Genomic DNA, 18,649 nt, shown 5'->3' with positions numbered 1-18,649 from the left:
GTGATTAACTAGAGTTATAACTCAAGCCCATGGAATCACTGGAAATTTTGCAATTTCTCTTTACTGCATACCCAGTTAATTTCCTGCAACATGCGGAAAGATGACATTTCTTCTGATGCTGCCTTTCATGAGAATACATCAGATTTTCTTGTACAGGTTTTGTAAGAAAGGTACCCCGAAGTATGAATATAAAAATAGGATTTGGCTGTTTTTTTTTTTTTTTAAGGTTACTGTCCAAGGTTTATTGAAGGTATTACAGCACAGCAAAGATTCAAATGGCTCCACGTGGTGTTTTGAAATTCATGCCAACTGTAGGCTAGGTGACCTGCAGGTTGGACAGACTGCCAAAGTCGAAAAGTTTCAACATTTCCTTAGTGTCAGGATCTACTTCAATGATCTCCTGATCCAGAGGGCTGAGACCTCGGGTACATAACTATCCCTCCTTTCTCTCTCCTCCTCCTGCAGCTTGATGGAGATGCCTCTCACCGGGCTTCTCTGGATCTGCTTCATCAGATGTGTAACATAGCCTGCAATCTTGTTACGGAGCTTCTTGCTGGGAATAATGGCGATCTCCTCACACACATGCTTCTTGGTGTGGAAATCGTTGCCCAGGTGCATGTAGTACTTCTCAATGATGACCCGGGCCGCCTTCTTCACGGTCTTGGTGCGGACGTGGCCCATGTTGGCGGGTATAGTAAAACAGCTGTGGTTTGTTTTTTTTTTTTCTTTTTTAGGCAGGAGGATTATTCATTCAATAAACTGTGTGTTAGATATTTTTCTACTCTTCGAGATGGGGAAGCTATTTTTTTAAGTTATATTCTTGTTACCTGTGTATGGAATAATACGTGTATGAAAAAGTGATATAAAAATAGGAGTATGGCATTTCTGATATTTGACCCCAGTGAACATGTTGTTGGGTATTCTACATTTCTCCTCTTTAGTCTTTACCAGTGGTGAATTGCCCCTTCAAATAGAAGAATGGCAGTGGTGTGTGAGAAGATTACACTTCTTCTTTGGGAGAATTTTGCTTTAAAAGTAAATATATTCAGGGGTGCCTGTCTGGCTCAATTAACATCCAACTCTTGATTTCAGTCAGTTCAACATCCAACTCTTGATTTTGGCTCAGGTCATGATCTCATGGTTTGTGGGATCAAGTTCTGCTTAGGGCTCTGCACTGACAGCATGGAGCCTGCTTGGAATTCTCTCTCTCTCTCTCTCTCTCTCTCTCTCTCTCTCTCAATAAATAAGTAAACTTAAAGAAAAAGTGAGTATACTCATCTGAAAAAATAAGCGGCAGGGCGGGGAACCTAATACCTGATGAGTACCTATGTTATGGTAACTGATACTCTCTATTCCAGGATCATAGATTCAAAATGAGCATTTGGATCATCAAAAATCAATCACATACTAGAGTTAGAGAGTTATTAGTATTTTCCTTAAGAAGGTGGGTGATTGGCATATATATTTTTAAGTCCAGAAACCCACATTGGTTAAAGGTCAGAAAAGGAAGACCACCACTAATAAGAGGAAGTCAAGGCAAACATTCGATCAGATGTGACAGGTTTCAGGAAGCACAAATACTGAATAATGCAATATTCACATAGACACAAATACTGATAATTAAAACCAAAAAGAAGTCTGATGAGACAGGATCCAGCTTTCACAGAAATTGGACTAGTTGGGAAAAATGGGCTGGAGAATGGATACAACATACCAACCCCAAAAAGTTTGATAATTAAGTCTTTTGCCAAAGTAGTTTCTAAATACTTCCCCATTGGTCAGCAGAAAGCATCTTAGGGGGAATAGCTAATTGGAGTGTGGAGTGACTAAATAAGAAAGAGACAACTTTTGACAAGAAGATACTGATACTTTTTAGTACATGGAGCACTGGGTATTAAGGAGTGAGAGAGGAAGGAATAAAACCTTGATGTGACATTAAACACTATGTTCTTGTGTCTTTCGTTTTGTTTCAGAAGCAACAATGGATTCTTCTAATCATGGAATTCATACTCGAACAGCTGTTTACTGTCATTCTCTTGGTATTTTGAAATTCTCGTTCTATAAAGCATATAGATGTTCTCACAATTGCAAGTCAGTCCCTCCAGAGTCCACCTTCTTACTTCCTTAATACCAGTATCCAAAGAAACTGGGAATTGGTTTATATCCTTTCCAACAATGAAGTAGTAAAAAATCTTACTAAAATGCCACAATAGATTTTATTAAATAGTATTAAAAGTAAGAAATTATTAACAGTTACATTCTATATGGCAATTAGTTTAAGTAATTTTCAGTGTAATTTACACTTGGCCCTCATAATTTTAAGCAACCCAAGAGGAAATTAGTTACCGCATGAGTAAAAAAATTATGAATTAGGGTATGACCCATAAAATGAGGAATTTTAATTAAATTATTGGTACAGATCCTTACTTAGATTTTACATCTTCTTGTCTATGGTAGTGGGGCCAACAGTGGATGAGCTTAACTGTAGACTGCAGTTGAAATTCTCCAAGTGAAAGTTGACTCTACAAGTGAGGAATTTTACAGAGAATCAGGAAACTGAAGTTTTGCCATCTTTGGCAGGTTTAACAAATTTGTCTCTATAAAGTTGTCTGATATGTCTCATTCCCTCAGATAGAGCATCAGATACTATTGCCTTTATGTTGAAAGCTTACTGCTTAGATTTTCTCCCTTCATAGTTCATGGCTTTACTTCAGAGGAAATTTTTTTTAATACGTTAAATATTATAAGGATTTTGATTGTGTAATGGCCGCTGTTATATTTGACCAGGACTTTGAACATAGCAATGATTCGTTGCCACTTCAGGTGAGGGAACTTAATTTAAAATGTTCCCAAGGTTATAATAAGAATTTAATTATCAGATCTGGAATTGCTCATTGGAATTTAACTGCTTCATGAATCAACATACTTACTCTCACAGTATCTCTGCCAAGACCAGAATTTACAAGTTTGGTGTGATTTAGTTACGAGCCCACATGATTTTCGGTAGGTTAGGTCAGAGAACCAATATTTTTTCTGAGGAGGGACTGCTTTGAATCTGCCTGAAATTTTGTGATTGCTGGGTTAAATGAGTGAACATGGCACCAAAGTTATAGCAGGGGGATCATCTGTGAATTTCATGAAACTCCAGACAAGTGGTTGGAAGATGTGACATTAACAGCTGTCTAGATCAGCTATTGAAAAATGTTCAATGCTCCTAAGCAGTTACTGCCAACTTATTAAGGAGGATGAGTTTGGTACTTCATCTGCCTAAATGGAGGTCTAGCAGAAATAGCTACCTTCTCAAGATTCCAACGTCCTTATTCTTTTCTTCTCATAGTCTGGTTTACAATAATACGTTCAGTGGCTTGAATTAATTTCATTCATTCCACATACTGGTTGAGTATCTGCTATGTTCCAGGAGACACAGTAGGTATTCAGGGATGAATGTCCTCATTCAGTGATGAACAAAACAAGCATATCTCACGGCTGTCATTCTAGTGAAGACAGAAGTGGATACACAAGCTATTATTACTAGTACCTTCTAGTAACTAATACTAGCAATTGTGATTACTAATTATTCTCTGTTAATAGTTAAGATAAGTGCTATGAACAGGGAGAAACCATTGTGCTGTGAGGAAGACTATCAAAAAATGACTCTGGAAAAGTGACATTTAAACTGAGAGGTAAAAGGTAAGAAGATACCAGCCAGCTAGCAGAGCTCAGGCTCAGGAGTACCTTCCAGCTGGAGAGAATAACACTTGTTCAGCCCCTGAGGCTGGAAAAAAAGATTGATGTGATTAGATCATCTGACATCTAGGGCTGAAGCAAAAGGAACATTGGAAAGGTGTGCAGAGGCATTTTAGGCCTTGATAAGAGTTTGGATTTTATTCCAAGTACAATCAAAAGTCATTAGAAGAGACTTACCAGGGGGCGCCTGGGTGGCGCAGTCGGTTAAGCGTCCGACTTCAGCCAGGTCACGATCTCGCGGTCCGTGAGTTCGAGCCCCGCGTCAGGCTCTGGGCTGATGGCTCAGAGCCTGGAGCCTGTTTCCGATTCTGTGTCTCCCTCTCTCTGCCCCTCCCCCGTTCATGCTATGTCTCTCTCTGTCCCAAAAATAAATAAAAAAAAAAAAAAAAAAAAAAAAACGTTAGAAGAGACTTACCAGAAGAGCATTTATTTTTTAACACCAAGCATATAATACCTACAGCAAACATTTAATGGGAATTTGTTGTTAGTTGTGCCAAATTTAATTTGGTAGTCTCATGTTAGACTATCAGTTGGTCCTTACTAATATCTGAGAGGACGTTTAATACACTGGCAGGGATAAGAGCCAGATTTTGCAGAATTAAATAACAGATAAGGATAAAAATAAAAGAGTAAGTGTAGTCATTTTACTCTACTTAACTAGCTTTTAAAAAAAGGAATATGTCTTTTAAAAGCATTTTTATTGCCATCCTTATTCACTTTATATTTTCCTTTTTGTTTTAATTCACATTATATTTTCAAGTATGAACTACTTCCTCTAATGTAGTGCCCTGGGGTCACATACTTTCTGTTTGTGCTAGCCAGTCTTACTTCATGTGTACTTAATGCTCTAGTCTGATTTTTTTCTTTGATGGTATAGATCCCTGGCTTTAAAGTGATGACAAAATATCCAGGTGGATTTAAGTGGCAAATATTAAAACTGTAAAGTTAAATTTCTCTTCTCTTAAACCTCCTAATTCTCTTGGTTATTTCTGTCTGTCCCACTAAAATATAAAGTCTTACTCATCTTTCCACACTTCACATTATATAGTATACTGCTTCAAGCATGGTTGGTATACCATTAATGAATATTTTTTAAGCAAAATTAATTTTTCTGCTACTGATACTTTTTCCAGGTTATTTTATGATGGCAAGATACACATATCATAAAATATACTGTCTTAACCATTTTAAGTGTACAATTCAGTAGTATCAATACATTCATAATGTGTGTACAATTCATACACTTGTAATGTGTATCACACATAACTATCCATCTCCAAACTATTTTCAACTTAGAAAATATTTATTTCAGGGCATCTGGGTGGCTCAGTTAGTTGAGCATCCGACTTCGGCTCAGGTCATGGTCTCAGAGTTCGTGAGTTTGAGCCCCACATCAGGCTCTGTGCTGACAATGCAGAGCCTGCTTGGGATTCTCTCTCTCTCTCTCTCTCTCTCTCCCTCTCTTTCTGCCCCTCCCGACTCTCTCTTTCTCTATCTCAAAATACATAAACTTTAAAAATGTTTAAAAATATATTAATTTCCAATAGTTAACATTTGCTTAATAATTTCAATACAATTATATTTCTTTAAGTTCTCTAAATTCTAATTTCAACACCCACTTGGGAATCATTCTCAACCCTCTTTGGCTGCTCTTGACCACTCTTGCTCTGTATCAGAGCAATATTTCTCTTTGATTAGCTCTAAAATCTTCTGGCAAATGAATACCCCATCTGTGCCTTCACTCTTTCACACTTAGGGTCACTCTCTTAGGCTGTTTCTCCACTTAAAGGGATCAAGTGTTTTTGTTTAAATATTTTAAAAATGGGGTACCTGGGGAGCTCAGTCAGTTAAACGTCCAACTCTTGATTTTGGCTCAGGTCATGATCTCATGGTTCATGGTTCGTGAGTTTGAGCTCTGCATTAGGTTCTGCACTGAAATTGTGGAGCCTGCTTGGGATTCTCTCTCTCTCTCTCTCTCTCTCTCTCTCTCTCTCTCTCTCTCTCTCCTCTCTCTCCCTCCCTCTCTCTCCCTCTCTCTCTCTCTCTCTCTCAAAAATAAATGTTAAAAGTAAATAAATATTTTAAAAATACAACTAATCAAAAAATAATATTTAAATGAACATAAAGTGGTTTCTCACCTCATCCTTGTGAATCAAAAGTATGAGTTCTGTGCATATTTTCAGTAAGAAGTTAATTCTGATTTTTTTTCAAGGATTGTTCCTTCTAGAATGCAAGGATCCCAGGGGTTTTTTTTAACTTAGCTTTGACGTGCATATGGTGAAAACACTGTGCTAGAAAAGAATTGTGTTATCTTATCCTCATTGTGGTAAAAGAAAAAACACGTAACATAAATATACCATCTTAACCATTTCTAAGTGTAGAATTCAGTAGTGTTAAGTGTATTCATATTGTTGTGCAACCAATCTGCAGCCACCCTGGTGGCTCAAGTCGGTTGAGGGTCTGACTTCGGCTCAGGTCATGATCTCAGGGTTCATGAGGTCAAGCCTGCATCGGGGTGTGTGCTGACAGCTCAGAGCCTGGAGCCTGCTTCACATTCTGTGTCTCCCTCTCTCTCTGCCCCTCCCCCGCTCACGTTGTCTCTCTCTCTCTCAAAAATAAATAAGCATTGAAAAAAGTTCTTAAAAAGTGTTCCTTGGACATTAAATAATCACTTTTAAAGAAGCTCCCTAATGAGTTATCTTCTAAAGCAAGGACAGCGGTGTACAAATAGCCCTTCAGATGTATGGGAGACTTAACAGGACAAACACATGTTTTGAGCTTAGATCATTGAGCAACATCTCTATAATTTTTATCCCAGCTCACACAACAGGGAGAAAAAAAAGAAACCTCTGACTTCTGAGGGACAAATACATCAGCAAAGTCTCTATCATGTGGGACAGCATTTGGAAGTTTACTACAAGATAAAAACAAGGACATTGCTGGCTGCAGAGAGCACCAGTTACCAAATTCATTAAAACAGCAGATAATGGACCCCACTCCCAAAGATTCCAATTCAGTAAAACCGCACTGGGACCAGGCCTCTGTGCTTCTCAAAGCACCTGGGGTGATTATGATGCAGATGATACGAATCACATGTTGAGAAATATTCCATGGTATGCATCAGGCTGTATCTAGGGATCTTATTAAACATGCAGGTGCCCTGGCCTTCTCAAACCCAACGAATAAGCATCTAGAGGAGTGGGACCAAGGCATCTTTTTAACAGGTTTTCTGGGAGATTGTGATGAACCATTGTCTTATTGTTAGGGTGACTATCTGCCCACTTTTTAGTTGTAATTCACATATCCTGTAATTCACTTCTTTTAAGTGTACTAATTAATGATTCTTAGTCAATTCAGCCATCACTACAATCCAGTTCTAGAACACTTTGCTGTTCTCATCACACTAATAAGATCTCACTGATAAAATCCCTGTTCCCACCCCCAGTCCTAGGCAACCCCTAGGACTTTCTGCCTCTATAGATTTCTCTTCTCTGGACATTTCATATAAATATCTTGTATGCCAGATTTCTTTCATTTAGTATGGCTTTTTAAAATGTTTATCTATTTAATTTATTTAGAGAGAATGCATGAGCAGGGAAGGGGTAAAGAGGGAGGGACAGAAAGAATTCCAAGCAGGCTCCACACTACCAGTGTAGAGCTGGACACAGGGCTGGATCTCACAAACCGTGAGATCATGACCTGAGCTGAAATCAAGAGGCAGACGCTTAACCAACTGAGCCACCCAGACACCCCTCATTTAGTATGTTTTTGAGGTTTATACTAGTTTCTAATTGCTGCAAATTGCCACACACTTAGTGGCTTGAAACAGTGCAAATTATCTTGAAGTACTAGAGGCCAAAAGTCCAAAATGGGTCTTAGTGGGGCTAAAATCCAAGTATCAGCAAAGCTGTCCTTCTGGACACTCTGGGGGTGAAACCATTCCTTGTGTGTCCAGCTTGTAGAGGCCACCTGCATTCCTTGGTTCTTAGCACCACTCTCACTCTGACCTTTGCTTCCATTGCCCTGTTATAAATACCCATGTGATTGCATTGGGTCCACTATGATAAGCTCATCTCAAGATCCCTAAGTTAATCACATTTGTAAAATCACTTTTGCCATGTAATGTATTCAGATTCCAGAAACTAGTGTTCTACCTACACAAGGTTCATCCATGTTGTATACATGTAGTATCAGTATTTTGTTATTTTTTTATTGCTCTAGTGTATGGACATACCCTGTATTTATTCATTCACCAGTTAAAGGATATTTGAGTTGTTTTCACTTTTTGGCTATTATGACTAATGCTGCTGTGGACATTCACACACAAGTCTGTCTGTGGACATGTTTTCATTTGTCTTCAGTATATGTCTAAGAGTGAAATTGCTGGTCATATGGTCCCAGATTTATTTTGTCCTGGTTTACTTACTAATAGTTCTCCCTGGGGCAGCTGGGTGGCTCAGTCAGTAAGCATCTGATTCTTGATTTGGGCACAGTTCATGATCTCAGTCCGTGGGTTCAAGCCCTGTGTCGGGCTCTGTGCTGACAGTGCTGAGCCTGCTTGGGATTCTCTCTCTCCTGGTCTCTCTGCCCCTCCCCTGCTCACGTGCTCACTCTCTCTCTCAAAATTATATAAACATGTATACTTCTCCCTTTTACTCTCAAAATTATCTCGGTTTGTGTAGTAACCCTAATTATAGCAGCTTATAGACCAGAACGTATTGCAATCAATGTAGTCCTGCCTCCTGGCCCAGAATGTTTTACAGGTGGAAAGAGTAACATTAATTATAAACTTGATATAGAAACATAGGTAGTAACTCTAGTTCTTACCTCAGAGCTTTCTAAATGTGGAGATATTTTGAAACTAAATGAAAATCAAACAAACACAAAAACCAGAAATGTTGAAGGATGGAGGGCAGGAAAGGAAGGGAAAGTAACCAGGGGTCTAAGTTTGGTACTTGAATCCCCAGACATCTGTGAAATCTCCACATCAAGAGATAGAAGGGCAGCAATGGGTAGGGAAGAACAGATAAATACAATTAAACAAGGAGAATCTAACAATCTAGGAATTCAGTAAAAGCAAAAGGATTGTAATTTCTGAGTTTAAAATGACCTCAAGGGGCGCCTGGGTGGCGCAGTCGGTTAAACGTCCGACTTCAGCCAGGTCACGATCTCGCAGTCCGTGAGTTCGAGCCCCGCGTCGGGCTCTGGGCTGATGGCTCGGAGCCTGGAGCCTGTTTCCGATTCTGTGTCTCCCTCTCTCTCTGCCCCTCCCCCGTTCATGCTCTGTCTCTCTCTGTCCCAAAAATAAATAAAAAAAAAATAATAATAAAAAAATAAAATAAAATAAAATGACCTCAAGGGGCGTGTGGGTGGCTCAGTCGATTGAGCGTCCAACTCTTGATTTCAGCTCAGATCATGATCCCAGGTCATGGGATCAAGCCCCACGAGCCCCACAGTGGGCTGTGCTGAGCATGGAGCCTGCTTGAGATTCTCTCTTTCTCTCCCTCTGCCCTTTTCCACTGTTTGTGCCCTCTCTCTCTTTAAAGTAAAAAATAATAAATTTTTTAAGTGACAGCAAGTTTTCTCTCCTTGTGTTTTGTGTGTAAACAGTAAAAATTTAAAGGCATATACTCCTGGAGCACCTGGGTAAGTCAGTCAGTTAAGCAACTGACTTTGGCTCAGGTCATGATCTCACAGTGCATGGGTTCAAGCCCCACAGTGGGCTCTGTGCTGACAGCTCAGAGCCTGGAGCCTGCTTCAGATTCTGTGTCTCCCTCTCTCTCTGCCCCTCACCTGCTCACACTTTGTCTTTCTCTCTTTCAAAAATAAATAAACATTAAAGGCATACACTCCTGCTATATGCTAATTACTACACAGGGGCAGAGAGGCTAAGCCAGCTGTTCCCAGACTTTATGACTAGGCACTAGATTCACCTGGGGGGCTTTTCTTTAAAATGAAGATTCCTTGGGGCCCCTGGATGGCTCAGTCGTTTAAGCGTCTGACTTCAGCTCAGGTCATGATCTCACACTTCGTGAGTTCGAGCCCCACATTGGGCTCTGTGCTGACAGCTCAGAGCCTGGAGCCAGCTTCAGATTCTGTGTCTCCCCCTCACTGCCCCTCCCCTGCTAATGCTCTGTCTCTGTCTCAAAAATAAATAAAAACATTTTTTAAAAATTTTTAAATGAAAACTCCTAGATTCCAAACCCTGTAGAGTCTGATTCAGTCAGAGTGGTGGAGAACCCAGGAATCTGCATTTTAACTAGTACTCCTCCTAATTCTGATACGTATTTAGCTCTGGGGCAAAAAATGGGCAGGCTTCCAGGGGATTCACAAGTTAAGGCTTGCAATTTTAACACCTAAGAAGTCATTTTTATTCTTGGGAATTAGTAGCAGGTAACAACATATCTTTAGTGATGTCACCACTCAAATAAGACTACCACTAAAGCCATACCGAAGAGATGACAAACACAGTCTCCTTTCCCAAATTTACCAGTGTCAAGGCCTCCTTGCTAAAGTAGTTTTGGCTACCTGAGTCATAAAATAATTTCAAAGAAGATAGATCAGCCTACCTTGCTTGCAGAATTTCACGTTTTTTGATTTCATGAGGTCGAAACTGGACATCATAAGAATACAGCACTGGCATCTAGGCTGACTCCAGAATATTCTTTCTCAGTAAGGTGTGAATCCTGAGGTTCCTTCCTTCCTTGTCTTTGCAATCTTGTGACACAAGTGATCTCCCTTGGATTCTCCCTTTCACATCTGACATCAACCAAGAAGGCGCGTAGCAAACTTACGTGGATCCCACATACAACTAAGAGAAATGTGAAAAGCAGAGTTTTTAAGACAAAAGGGCTGTATGTTTCTGTTTAATAAAATGCATGGATCCAAGAGAAAGTGGGAGAACTAAACATTACCTAAAGCAGCTTTGACTTCAGATCCTGACCACTAAAGTGAGGTGTCAAAAATAACCATGCCCTTGGCCCCTGCTCAGGGATGATACACAAATTAGTGAAGCATTCCATCTTTAAAAATTTTTTACATAACCATCCCCCTCCCCAATTATGATTGGTAGCTACCTTAAACATTTATGAGTCATAGTTCTCTCCATTAAGGAGCTTAAAATCAAAGAAAGGTAAAATGTTGATTCTGGTTGAAACTGGGCAATAGGTAAATGGGAGTTCATTGTGCTATCCCTTTAACTTCTATTTGTCTGAAAATGCCAATAATGTTTTTTCTTTAATCTAGTTAAGGAAAATGAAACATGAATAAACAACCAATTATCAATACAAGGCAGTAAAGTTCCCAGAAGGGAGAATAAACTCCAGGCTATAGTGCTATTTGCTTGGGTAGGATTCAGGAACAGGGAAGGAAATGCCAACCATCAAAATTATGGACTAGGAGGAGCCACGATTAATGCCTCTGGCTCTAATATGGCAAGATGATGTTCCCAAGTACAAGATCAAACCACGTTCCTAGAGTCTATTTTGCCTCCCCATAGCCTCCTTCCTTATATGTTCCTCCCCACCCACCTAACTCCAGCTCAAGGCAGGAAGTTGGGCTCCATGGGTCAGATTTGACTCCATATTAAGAAAACTAACAAAGCTTTCCAGCAATGTACTCCTCTGTTTTCCATCTTCTTATTCCTTTCCTCTCCCAGGGCTTGCAGTGTCTCCTATGCAGAAACAATTTCAAGGACCTCATTTTCTTCTGCAGTAAAATTCGAGAGTTGTGGCAGAAATCTGACATGAGCTGGTAAGGCAACCTGGAGAAATTTCAAGGTCTTCTGTCACCGACACCCTTGTTTTTATGCTAGTCTGGGCCATGGGCATTATAAAAGAGGAAAAGAGGTTTTAAAAATACATTTAAAAAGTAATGAGTAAGGAGATGTAAGCAATCTGGAGCCTCATCTAGATAAAGAACACTGTTCTTCCCTCCCTTTTTTCTCCTTTATTTCTTATCCTCTTGGTCACCCGCTTTCTCTTTCTGTGTCTTCAATTCTCAACTCTTTTACTACTTCCCTCCATTTGGGGGGCTTACTCCTCCAAGCATTAATTATTCAAAAGGTATAGGGAGTGACAACGCAAAATAAGAATTGGAGCTCAAGGATCCAGCCTCCCCCAGCACTATAATTATGTAATTAGCTATACAACTGGTTGGGAGCTGAAGAAAAGCATGAGGTGGAAAATGTACACTACCTACCAATACCACACATGTTAACAATGGCATCCCATCTCAGTTACACACACCCTTCCTCCCCTCATAAGCAACAGTCAATGAATTAGGTAGGACACTGATATGATGTGGAAGTGGTAGATCTGTCCACAAGATGGCAGTCCTACTTTGTAGTGTATAATAGGAAATTTGCGGTGGTACAAAATATGAATAAACTTAGAATTATGTTATGTAGGTGATATCATGAATTATATTTCAATTCCTACCACATATTAACAATTTTTTTGTTTGGGTCACAGTTAAATTTTGAGGTGTGGGTGATATTTATTACAAGGGAACATTCTAAATAGGTGTGTGTATGCGTGTGTGTGTATCCCACCTAACCTGAACTGTTGAATGAAATTCCAATGACTGGACTCTCAGGGGTGCAACTAATTTGGGGGGTAATGCTTAAAAAGCACTGGAAATAGAGGTTTATATTCCATGTTAATGAATTTGAACTTTATCTTGAAAAACATGGGGAATCATTGAAAAATTTTAAGCAGGTGGGTGACTTGATCAGAGCAATGTTTCCCCAATTTCACTCATTGGTATAGCACCTTCATGATTTTTGCCATAACTATTACCAGTAGTTAATTTACTCAATGTTGTTTAAACCTACTTTTACTCTCTTATAATGTATTTAAAGAGGAAACTCATTACTAGTATTGCTTGCCATAATCAATTTCCAAAATAAATGTACAACTGTTGAAATGGAACAATATTCATTTATAAACTTAAAATTATCTCATGCGCCACTATAGTGTTGTCTCCCACACTTTGGGTCACTCTCCTGTGTGCTATGGACTGAGTTAGAGGTGCCCCCTGAAAGCACAGAAATTGGGTTTGCATCAGATACTTTTTTTTCCATGTCCCCAAGTAAATTTTATTGCCACTGCACATAGAAGAAATTAGAATGTTTGACATAAATATTCCAAAAATAATTTTCCACTTTTTGAAAAATTTCAAATGTAAAGAAAAGCTGAGGGAATAGTACAATAGATGCCCATTTACCCTTGACTTAGATTAATTTTTTGAAAGTTAAAATTTTTTATTTATAAAGAAAATGATTGTATGCTAATCTGAACAGCTACATTGTACAAAAAATGACTTGAAAATTCCCTTTTGATATCCTTAAAGAGCTGGATGCCAGTATATATGCTTTTCGCTCTCTTCGGACCTCTTAATGTTAAACTGGAGTTGAGCAGAAATATAACCTAGGTTCTCTCAAATCATTCTTGGGCTCCAGACAAGGAACTGGACCTCTGAACAAATAAACGGGTTACTAATAACTGTAACCAGGGAAAGACAAAGCTATGAGTGATGAAAGTTCCTTCCACATGGCATCCCTCCACTCCTGCATCAGATTCTTAATGACCAGGTGTCACCTGAAATCCTGTTAGACAGTTGTAGGTGTGAAGCCAGTTAGCTACAGACCAAAGAGTTAGACATAACTTCGTCTATGCCTTGTAAATGTCTAAAGCACCACCAGCCCTTCTGAAATTTCAATGTGCAATTCTTATAAAATGCAGATTCTGATTCAGTATGTTGATTCTGCATTTCTAACTCTAAATGGTGTTAATGTTGTTTTCCCCCAACCGTGCTACGATAGCACAGTACGAGACTGTAAGTTCCTGAAGGACAGGGGACCACGTCTCAATCTTTAGCATAGCCAAGGAAGGTGACTTCATGAGTCATGAGTTAATACTCATTGAAGAGGGGTGAACTTTCTTCCCCTGGATAGTCACGGGACTCCTAGTATGCAGGTTTCAGCTCAGAAGTACCCCCAACACACAGCCCTGCTATTCAAAACATTTTAATTTTTCGCATACGAAAAGTGTAGTTAAATTTTTGTTTTCTACGTAGCCTCGGCCTAGAATATAAATTTCATGAAAGCAGAGACCTTAATTGTGAGGACTTCCTCGGTTTCAGGACTCAGCCCATTTGTATCCCCCGCCTGTTCTGGGAGTTAGAGCAGCAAGTTCATTGGACAAGACCTCTATTCTCAGAAAGCTAATGATCTAATGAGGACTTTACCAAGCAAGAAACAGTCACATCCGGACTCGAAGCCCGTTTCTGCAAAAAAGCAAATAGATAACGGAAGTCTCTCCGAAAGCGCCGGCCGAAAGAGAGCAGAAAAGTGCGGGAGCGCAAGAGCAAAAGTAAATCCAGAGACAGCGGGTGGGATCCCGGGAAAGGGGGCTCTCTCATTGGACAATCCGGATCGGGAGAATCCAAAGTGCGGGGGGGGTTGTGATGGGATGTCGTAGACGTAGAGCAGGATTACAGAGTGGATATCCGGGCCAGGACTAGAACCCAAAAAGTGGTAACATAAGTAATCTTCTGATTATTTACTTACAAAATTATGCGTCTGCCTATCCTGCGTCTTAGAGTAATTGGACTGGCCCAACCTCCTCCGGGGAGCAGTAGAGTGCTGTCCGCATAGAGAGTCCTCTTACGTAGAAAGCGTGGGAAAAGAGTGTCGCGGGGGAAGCTGGGAAACTCCGTCGTCGGCCACCATCTTGCTTTCCTTTAACCGGTTGTGACCGTGGATTAGAGCAATCTTGAGCCATGAAGCTGCTAAGCAGAGCCGGGTCTTTTTCGGTGAGCACAGCCGGTGGGCTTGGGGAAAGGTTGGGGAGCAGTTTGTCAGCATGTCAGGTGATACGGGCCGGTGGTGCTTGGTTTGGAGTTTCGGGGCCTTGGGCTTCCGTCTGCCCTTCAGCCGAATTCTGCGGGCCAAGTGGGCTGCAAGCTGAGTGGGTCGCGCATTGGAGGCCCAGCTCGTGCTACGAGCAGAAGAGACCTAACGCCGGAAAACCTGAAAAGGAGAGGGAAAGAGCTTGAGAGTGGAGGTGAAGTGACTCCGTGGAGAGACCTCTGAAGGTCACTGCTGCACTTGGCGTGCGGGAGGAGACAGCGAGTCCTGGGGGGGAAAGGAGGCCGGCGAGTACCTAGCCCTCCACCCTTACCCTGTCAGCCCCGGCCCCTGCTTCTTAGTGTATCACGGAGCATCAGTTTCCCCAACGGTTAAGTTTAGCTTGTGAGTAAAATGTTAAGGAAGAAATAAGCAAATTGCCGTACAGTGCTTATCACTGTGCCTGAAACTTATTACGGTGCCCCAGTAGTATAACGTGTTTTTCTTGATGTTAGAGAATTCTAGGAGGGGCTCAGGGTCAGCCCTCGGGAGCCGCTTAAGACTTCTCATTCAACCCAGACAAAACAGAGCCGTCACTTGGGGAAGACTCCTAAAATGTCAGCGTGCTGTCACTGTGGAGTGGAGGTTATCATCAGGGGAAGTGAGGAACACTTTTAAAAATCTCAGGTGGGCGGGGCCCCTGGGTGGCTCAGTCGGTTAAGCACAGAGTTTGGCTCAGGTCATGGTCTCTCGGTCGGTCCGTGAGTTGGAGCCCGGCGTAGGGCTCTGTGCTGACAGCTCAGAGCCTGGAGCCTGCTTCAGATTCTGTGTCTCTCCATCTCTCGGTCCCTGCCCTGCTCATGCTCTGTGTCTCTCTGTCTCTCAATAATAAATAAACGTTATAAAAAAAAAAAAAACTCAGGCGGGCAAGGTTTGCTGCCAGGGAATACTTGGTAGTTTCTGCATACATTTTTGGTTATAATACCCTTTGGGGGAACGTACCTGGCATCTAGAGGCCAGAAGTGCTGCTAAATTCCTACAGTGCGCAAACACATTCCCCCACAACAAAAAATTAGCCCAAGATGCAGGTAGAATCTGGTTACTAGATAACCTAGTAACCTGCTAGAGAGTGGTGAAGAAGAACAGGGAATGGAGTTTCCCTGTGCCTAATGTTTAAATAGATATACTGTGGATATATAAAGGGCTGCCATTTAGACTACAATATCACCTAAGTTACCCTTCCTGGCACACCTAGACAAACCAGTAATTAACAACTCTGAGAGCAGCCTAGTTAAACTAGCAAAACACCCCAAAATCTCCTCCATTCCATCCATCCCCACTTTCCAGTAGATGAAAGTACTCAAAGGTAACAGAACTGGAGAGGACTAATGTAAACAAATTGCAGTAAACTTGAAAACAATTAATGTTCCCAATTATATCACTTACTTTACAGAAGAATAAGTTTATACATATTTGGTTATTAACGTAATCTAGTAATTGCATGACAATTACGAGGATAATTCTTTGCAACTGATTTGAATGGGACCAATTAAGGACGGTACATAATCATCAAAGCTGTTTCTTGAAGTAAAAGCACCTAATCTCCCTTAACAGTGGAACTATAGATTATTCATACTTGAACAGCTATGACCAAAATCACAAGTAGAATTAAACGTACCACCCCCAGCAAACGAAATTGATAGTAAAACAAAGCTCATTGTAATTTATAATTAAAAAGTACTAATAACAAGTGAAAACTAGGAATCAACTTAGTACAGCACTGATGTTGAATATGTAACAGCCCTTCAGGACATCATAGAGGAAGGGCATTGCAGCCTCTGATGGGAGTCCTCAGGAAACTCCAGCAGTATATGCATTTGGTTTTGGGATAACATCTCTGCTGATAACCTCAGGAACTTAAAGATGAATATTATAACAGTGTATATCATTTGACCAAAAAAACAATAAAGTTACGCATTTTGGATCCATTATCCAGCATTTAAGAGGACCCTTTTACCTTTCCAGTGGCTGCATATAATAAACTGACAATCTGCTGTAGCTGAAGCTATTGTTAATTGCAGGATGGTCAAAATTTATATTAGGCGAAGAAATAAAACTCTTGGTTGTGTGGTCCTACAGTAGCACGCAAGACGTGAAGATACTGTGGAAAATATCGGGGGCTTGGAGGAATTTTCCTTGGTATACTCTCTTTTTTAAAGGTTACTAAAATGATCATGGAGATGAAGTCACTTCCCTTGGGAAGTAGGCTAAAATGAGATTCTCTGAGCAGATAAGGAAAACAGTAATGCTGACATCAATAAAAGGGTATGGATGTGGCAGTCCGACACCTTTTCAAAAAAAATTCCAAAGCATTAGAGCCAGGAAGAACCACCTGAAGCTTTAATAGGATGGTTATAAGAAAAAAGGTGGCTAAAAGGGAAAAGAGAATACAGTAGTTCTTTACATTTTAAAAAATGAGCATTGGGGTGCCTGGGTAGCTCATTCAGTTAAGCATCCAACTTCGGCTCCGGTCATCTCACAGCTAGTGGGTTCGAGCCCCGCATCAGGCTCTGTGCTGACAGTGCAGAGCCTGGAGCCTGCTTTGGATTCTGTGTCTCCCTCTATCTCTGCCCCTCCCCTGCTTATGCTCTGTTGCTCTCAAAAATAAATAAATGTGAAAAAAATTATTTAAAAAAAATGAGCACGTAGGATTAGGTATTCCTTCAGGCTCTACACAAATAGAGATTTAAGAGACAGTAATACTAAGTTAATCAGCCAAATCCTCCCATGAAGTATTTTATCACTGGACACCTGTTCCTTGGGCACACCAGAATATAAGACATTGTTCTTGAAAGAAATCTGGGTAACCTGTCTTTTTTTGTGTTTAGAGGTTTTATTCCCTGAAAGTTGCTCCCAAAGTGAAGACCACAGCTGCCCCTGCAGGAGTGCCTCCACTTCCTCAGGACCTTGAGGTTAGTCCCACTGAGTTGCTCACTGAAACCCATACATGCCTTACTGTCTTTGGTAATATGAAAACATTGATCACATCTTACTTTATTTTAAATACAGTTTACCAAGTTACCAAATGGCTTAGTGATTGCTTCTCTGGAAAACTATGCTCCTGCATCAAGAATTGGTTTGTTCATTAAAGCAGGCAGTAGATATGAGGACTCCAACAACTTGGGAACCTCTCATTTGCTTCGTCTTGCATCCAGTTTGGTAAGCGTCTTTACTGCCTCACTTTGTTCAGAAATGCTATAGTATCATGGTCTTACAGAAAAGAAGTATAGTGGTAGCACCTGGGTGGCTCAGTTGATTAAGCATCCAACCCTTGATCTCAGCTCAGGTCTTCATCTCAGTTGTGAGTTCAAGCCCCACGTTGGGCTCTGTGCTAGGTGTGAAGCCTACTTAAAAAAATACATAAGTAAAACAAACAGAAAAGAAAAGAAACACTATAGTGTACTTTTGGCAAATTTTAAAAGGATCTGCTATTTAGGTAAAGTTCTTTTTGAGTCTAATGACAACCAGACATTAGATTGTGATACAGTGTGATGTTTGGCAGTAAAAAATTACTAAATACGGTTGTTGTTTCTTTTTCCAGACTACAAAAGGAGCTTCATCTTTCAAGATAACCCGTGGAATTGAAGCAGTTGGTGGTAAATTAAGGTATGTTAAAAATAAGTAATAAGAGGGGCGCCTGGTGGCTTGGTCAGTTAAGCGTCCGACTTCGGCTCAGGTCATGATCTCACGGTCCATGAGTTTGAGCCCCGCGTCAGGCTTTGTGCTGACAGCTCAGAGCCTGGAGCCTGTTTCAGATTCTGTGTCTCCCTCTCTCTCTGCCCCTCCCCTGTTCATGCTCTGTCTGTCTCTGTCTCAAAAATAAATAAACGTTAAAAAAAAAAATTTTTTTTTAAATAAGTAATAAGAAACGATGAGAACACCAGAAAATACTCAACTGTAAGAGAACTTTTCTATCTTATCAAGGTGATTAAGGATTTGTGAAGACACAAGAAGAAGGCTAATCAATTTGACAACATCAAAATGTAAAACATC

At 40.5% G+C, this 18,649-nt stretch overlaps 1 protein-coding gene, 1 long non-coding RNA gene and 1 pseudogene across 2 annotated transcripts in view; 1 reads left to right on the top strand and 2 right to left on the bottom strand.

The window, feature by feature from the left end:
* Positions 1 to 227: 227 nt before the first annotated feature.
* LOC131501158 (small ribosomal subunit protein eS17-like) lies at positions 228 to 719 on the bottom strand (annotated as a pseudogene).
* Positions 720 to 2,273: 1,554 nt separating this feature from the next.
* On the bottom strand, positions 2,274 to 10,879 carry LOC131501159 (uncharacterized). Its single transcript, XR_009256665.1, has 3 exons — positions 10,662 to 10,879; positions 10,317 to 10,558; positions 2,274 to 3,494 (listed from the first exon to the last, which is right to left on the bottom strand). It is a non-coding gene; the product is annotated as an uncharacterized LOC131501159 (long non-coding RNA).
* Positions 10,880 to 14,412: 3,533 nt separating this feature from the next.
* LOC131501155 (cytochrome b-c1 complex subunit 2, mitochondrial) overlaps positions 14,413 to 18,649 on the top strand; it is a 31,624-nt gene continuing 27,387 nt past the window's right edge. Inside the window, exons 1-4 of the mRNA XM_058710898.1 lie at positions 14,413 to 14,562; positions 17,485 to 17,568; positions 17,666 to 17,815; positions 18,198 to 18,262. Of these exons, the coding sequence (XP_058566881.1) occupies positions 14,530 to 14,562; positions 17,485 to 17,568; positions 17,666 to 17,815; positions 18,198 to 18,262 (332 nt within the window). The 5' untranslated portion in view covers positions 14,413 to 14,529. The remainder of the gene's footprint in view (positions 14,563 to 17,484; positions 17,569 to 17,665; positions 17,816 to 18,197; positions 18,263 to 18,649) is intronic.

Source organism: Neofelis nebulosa, chromosome 18 (assembly GCF_028018385.1).
Source record: "Neofelis nebulosa isolate mNeoNeb1 chromosome 18, mNeoNeb1.pri, whole genome shotgun sequence".
NCBI lineage: Eukaryota > Metazoa > Chordata > Mammalia > Carnivora > Felidae > Neofelis > Neofelis nebulosa.
The sequence above is the reverse complement of the archived record's forward strand: the minus strand, read 5'-3'. Positions and strand labels throughout refer to the sequence as shown.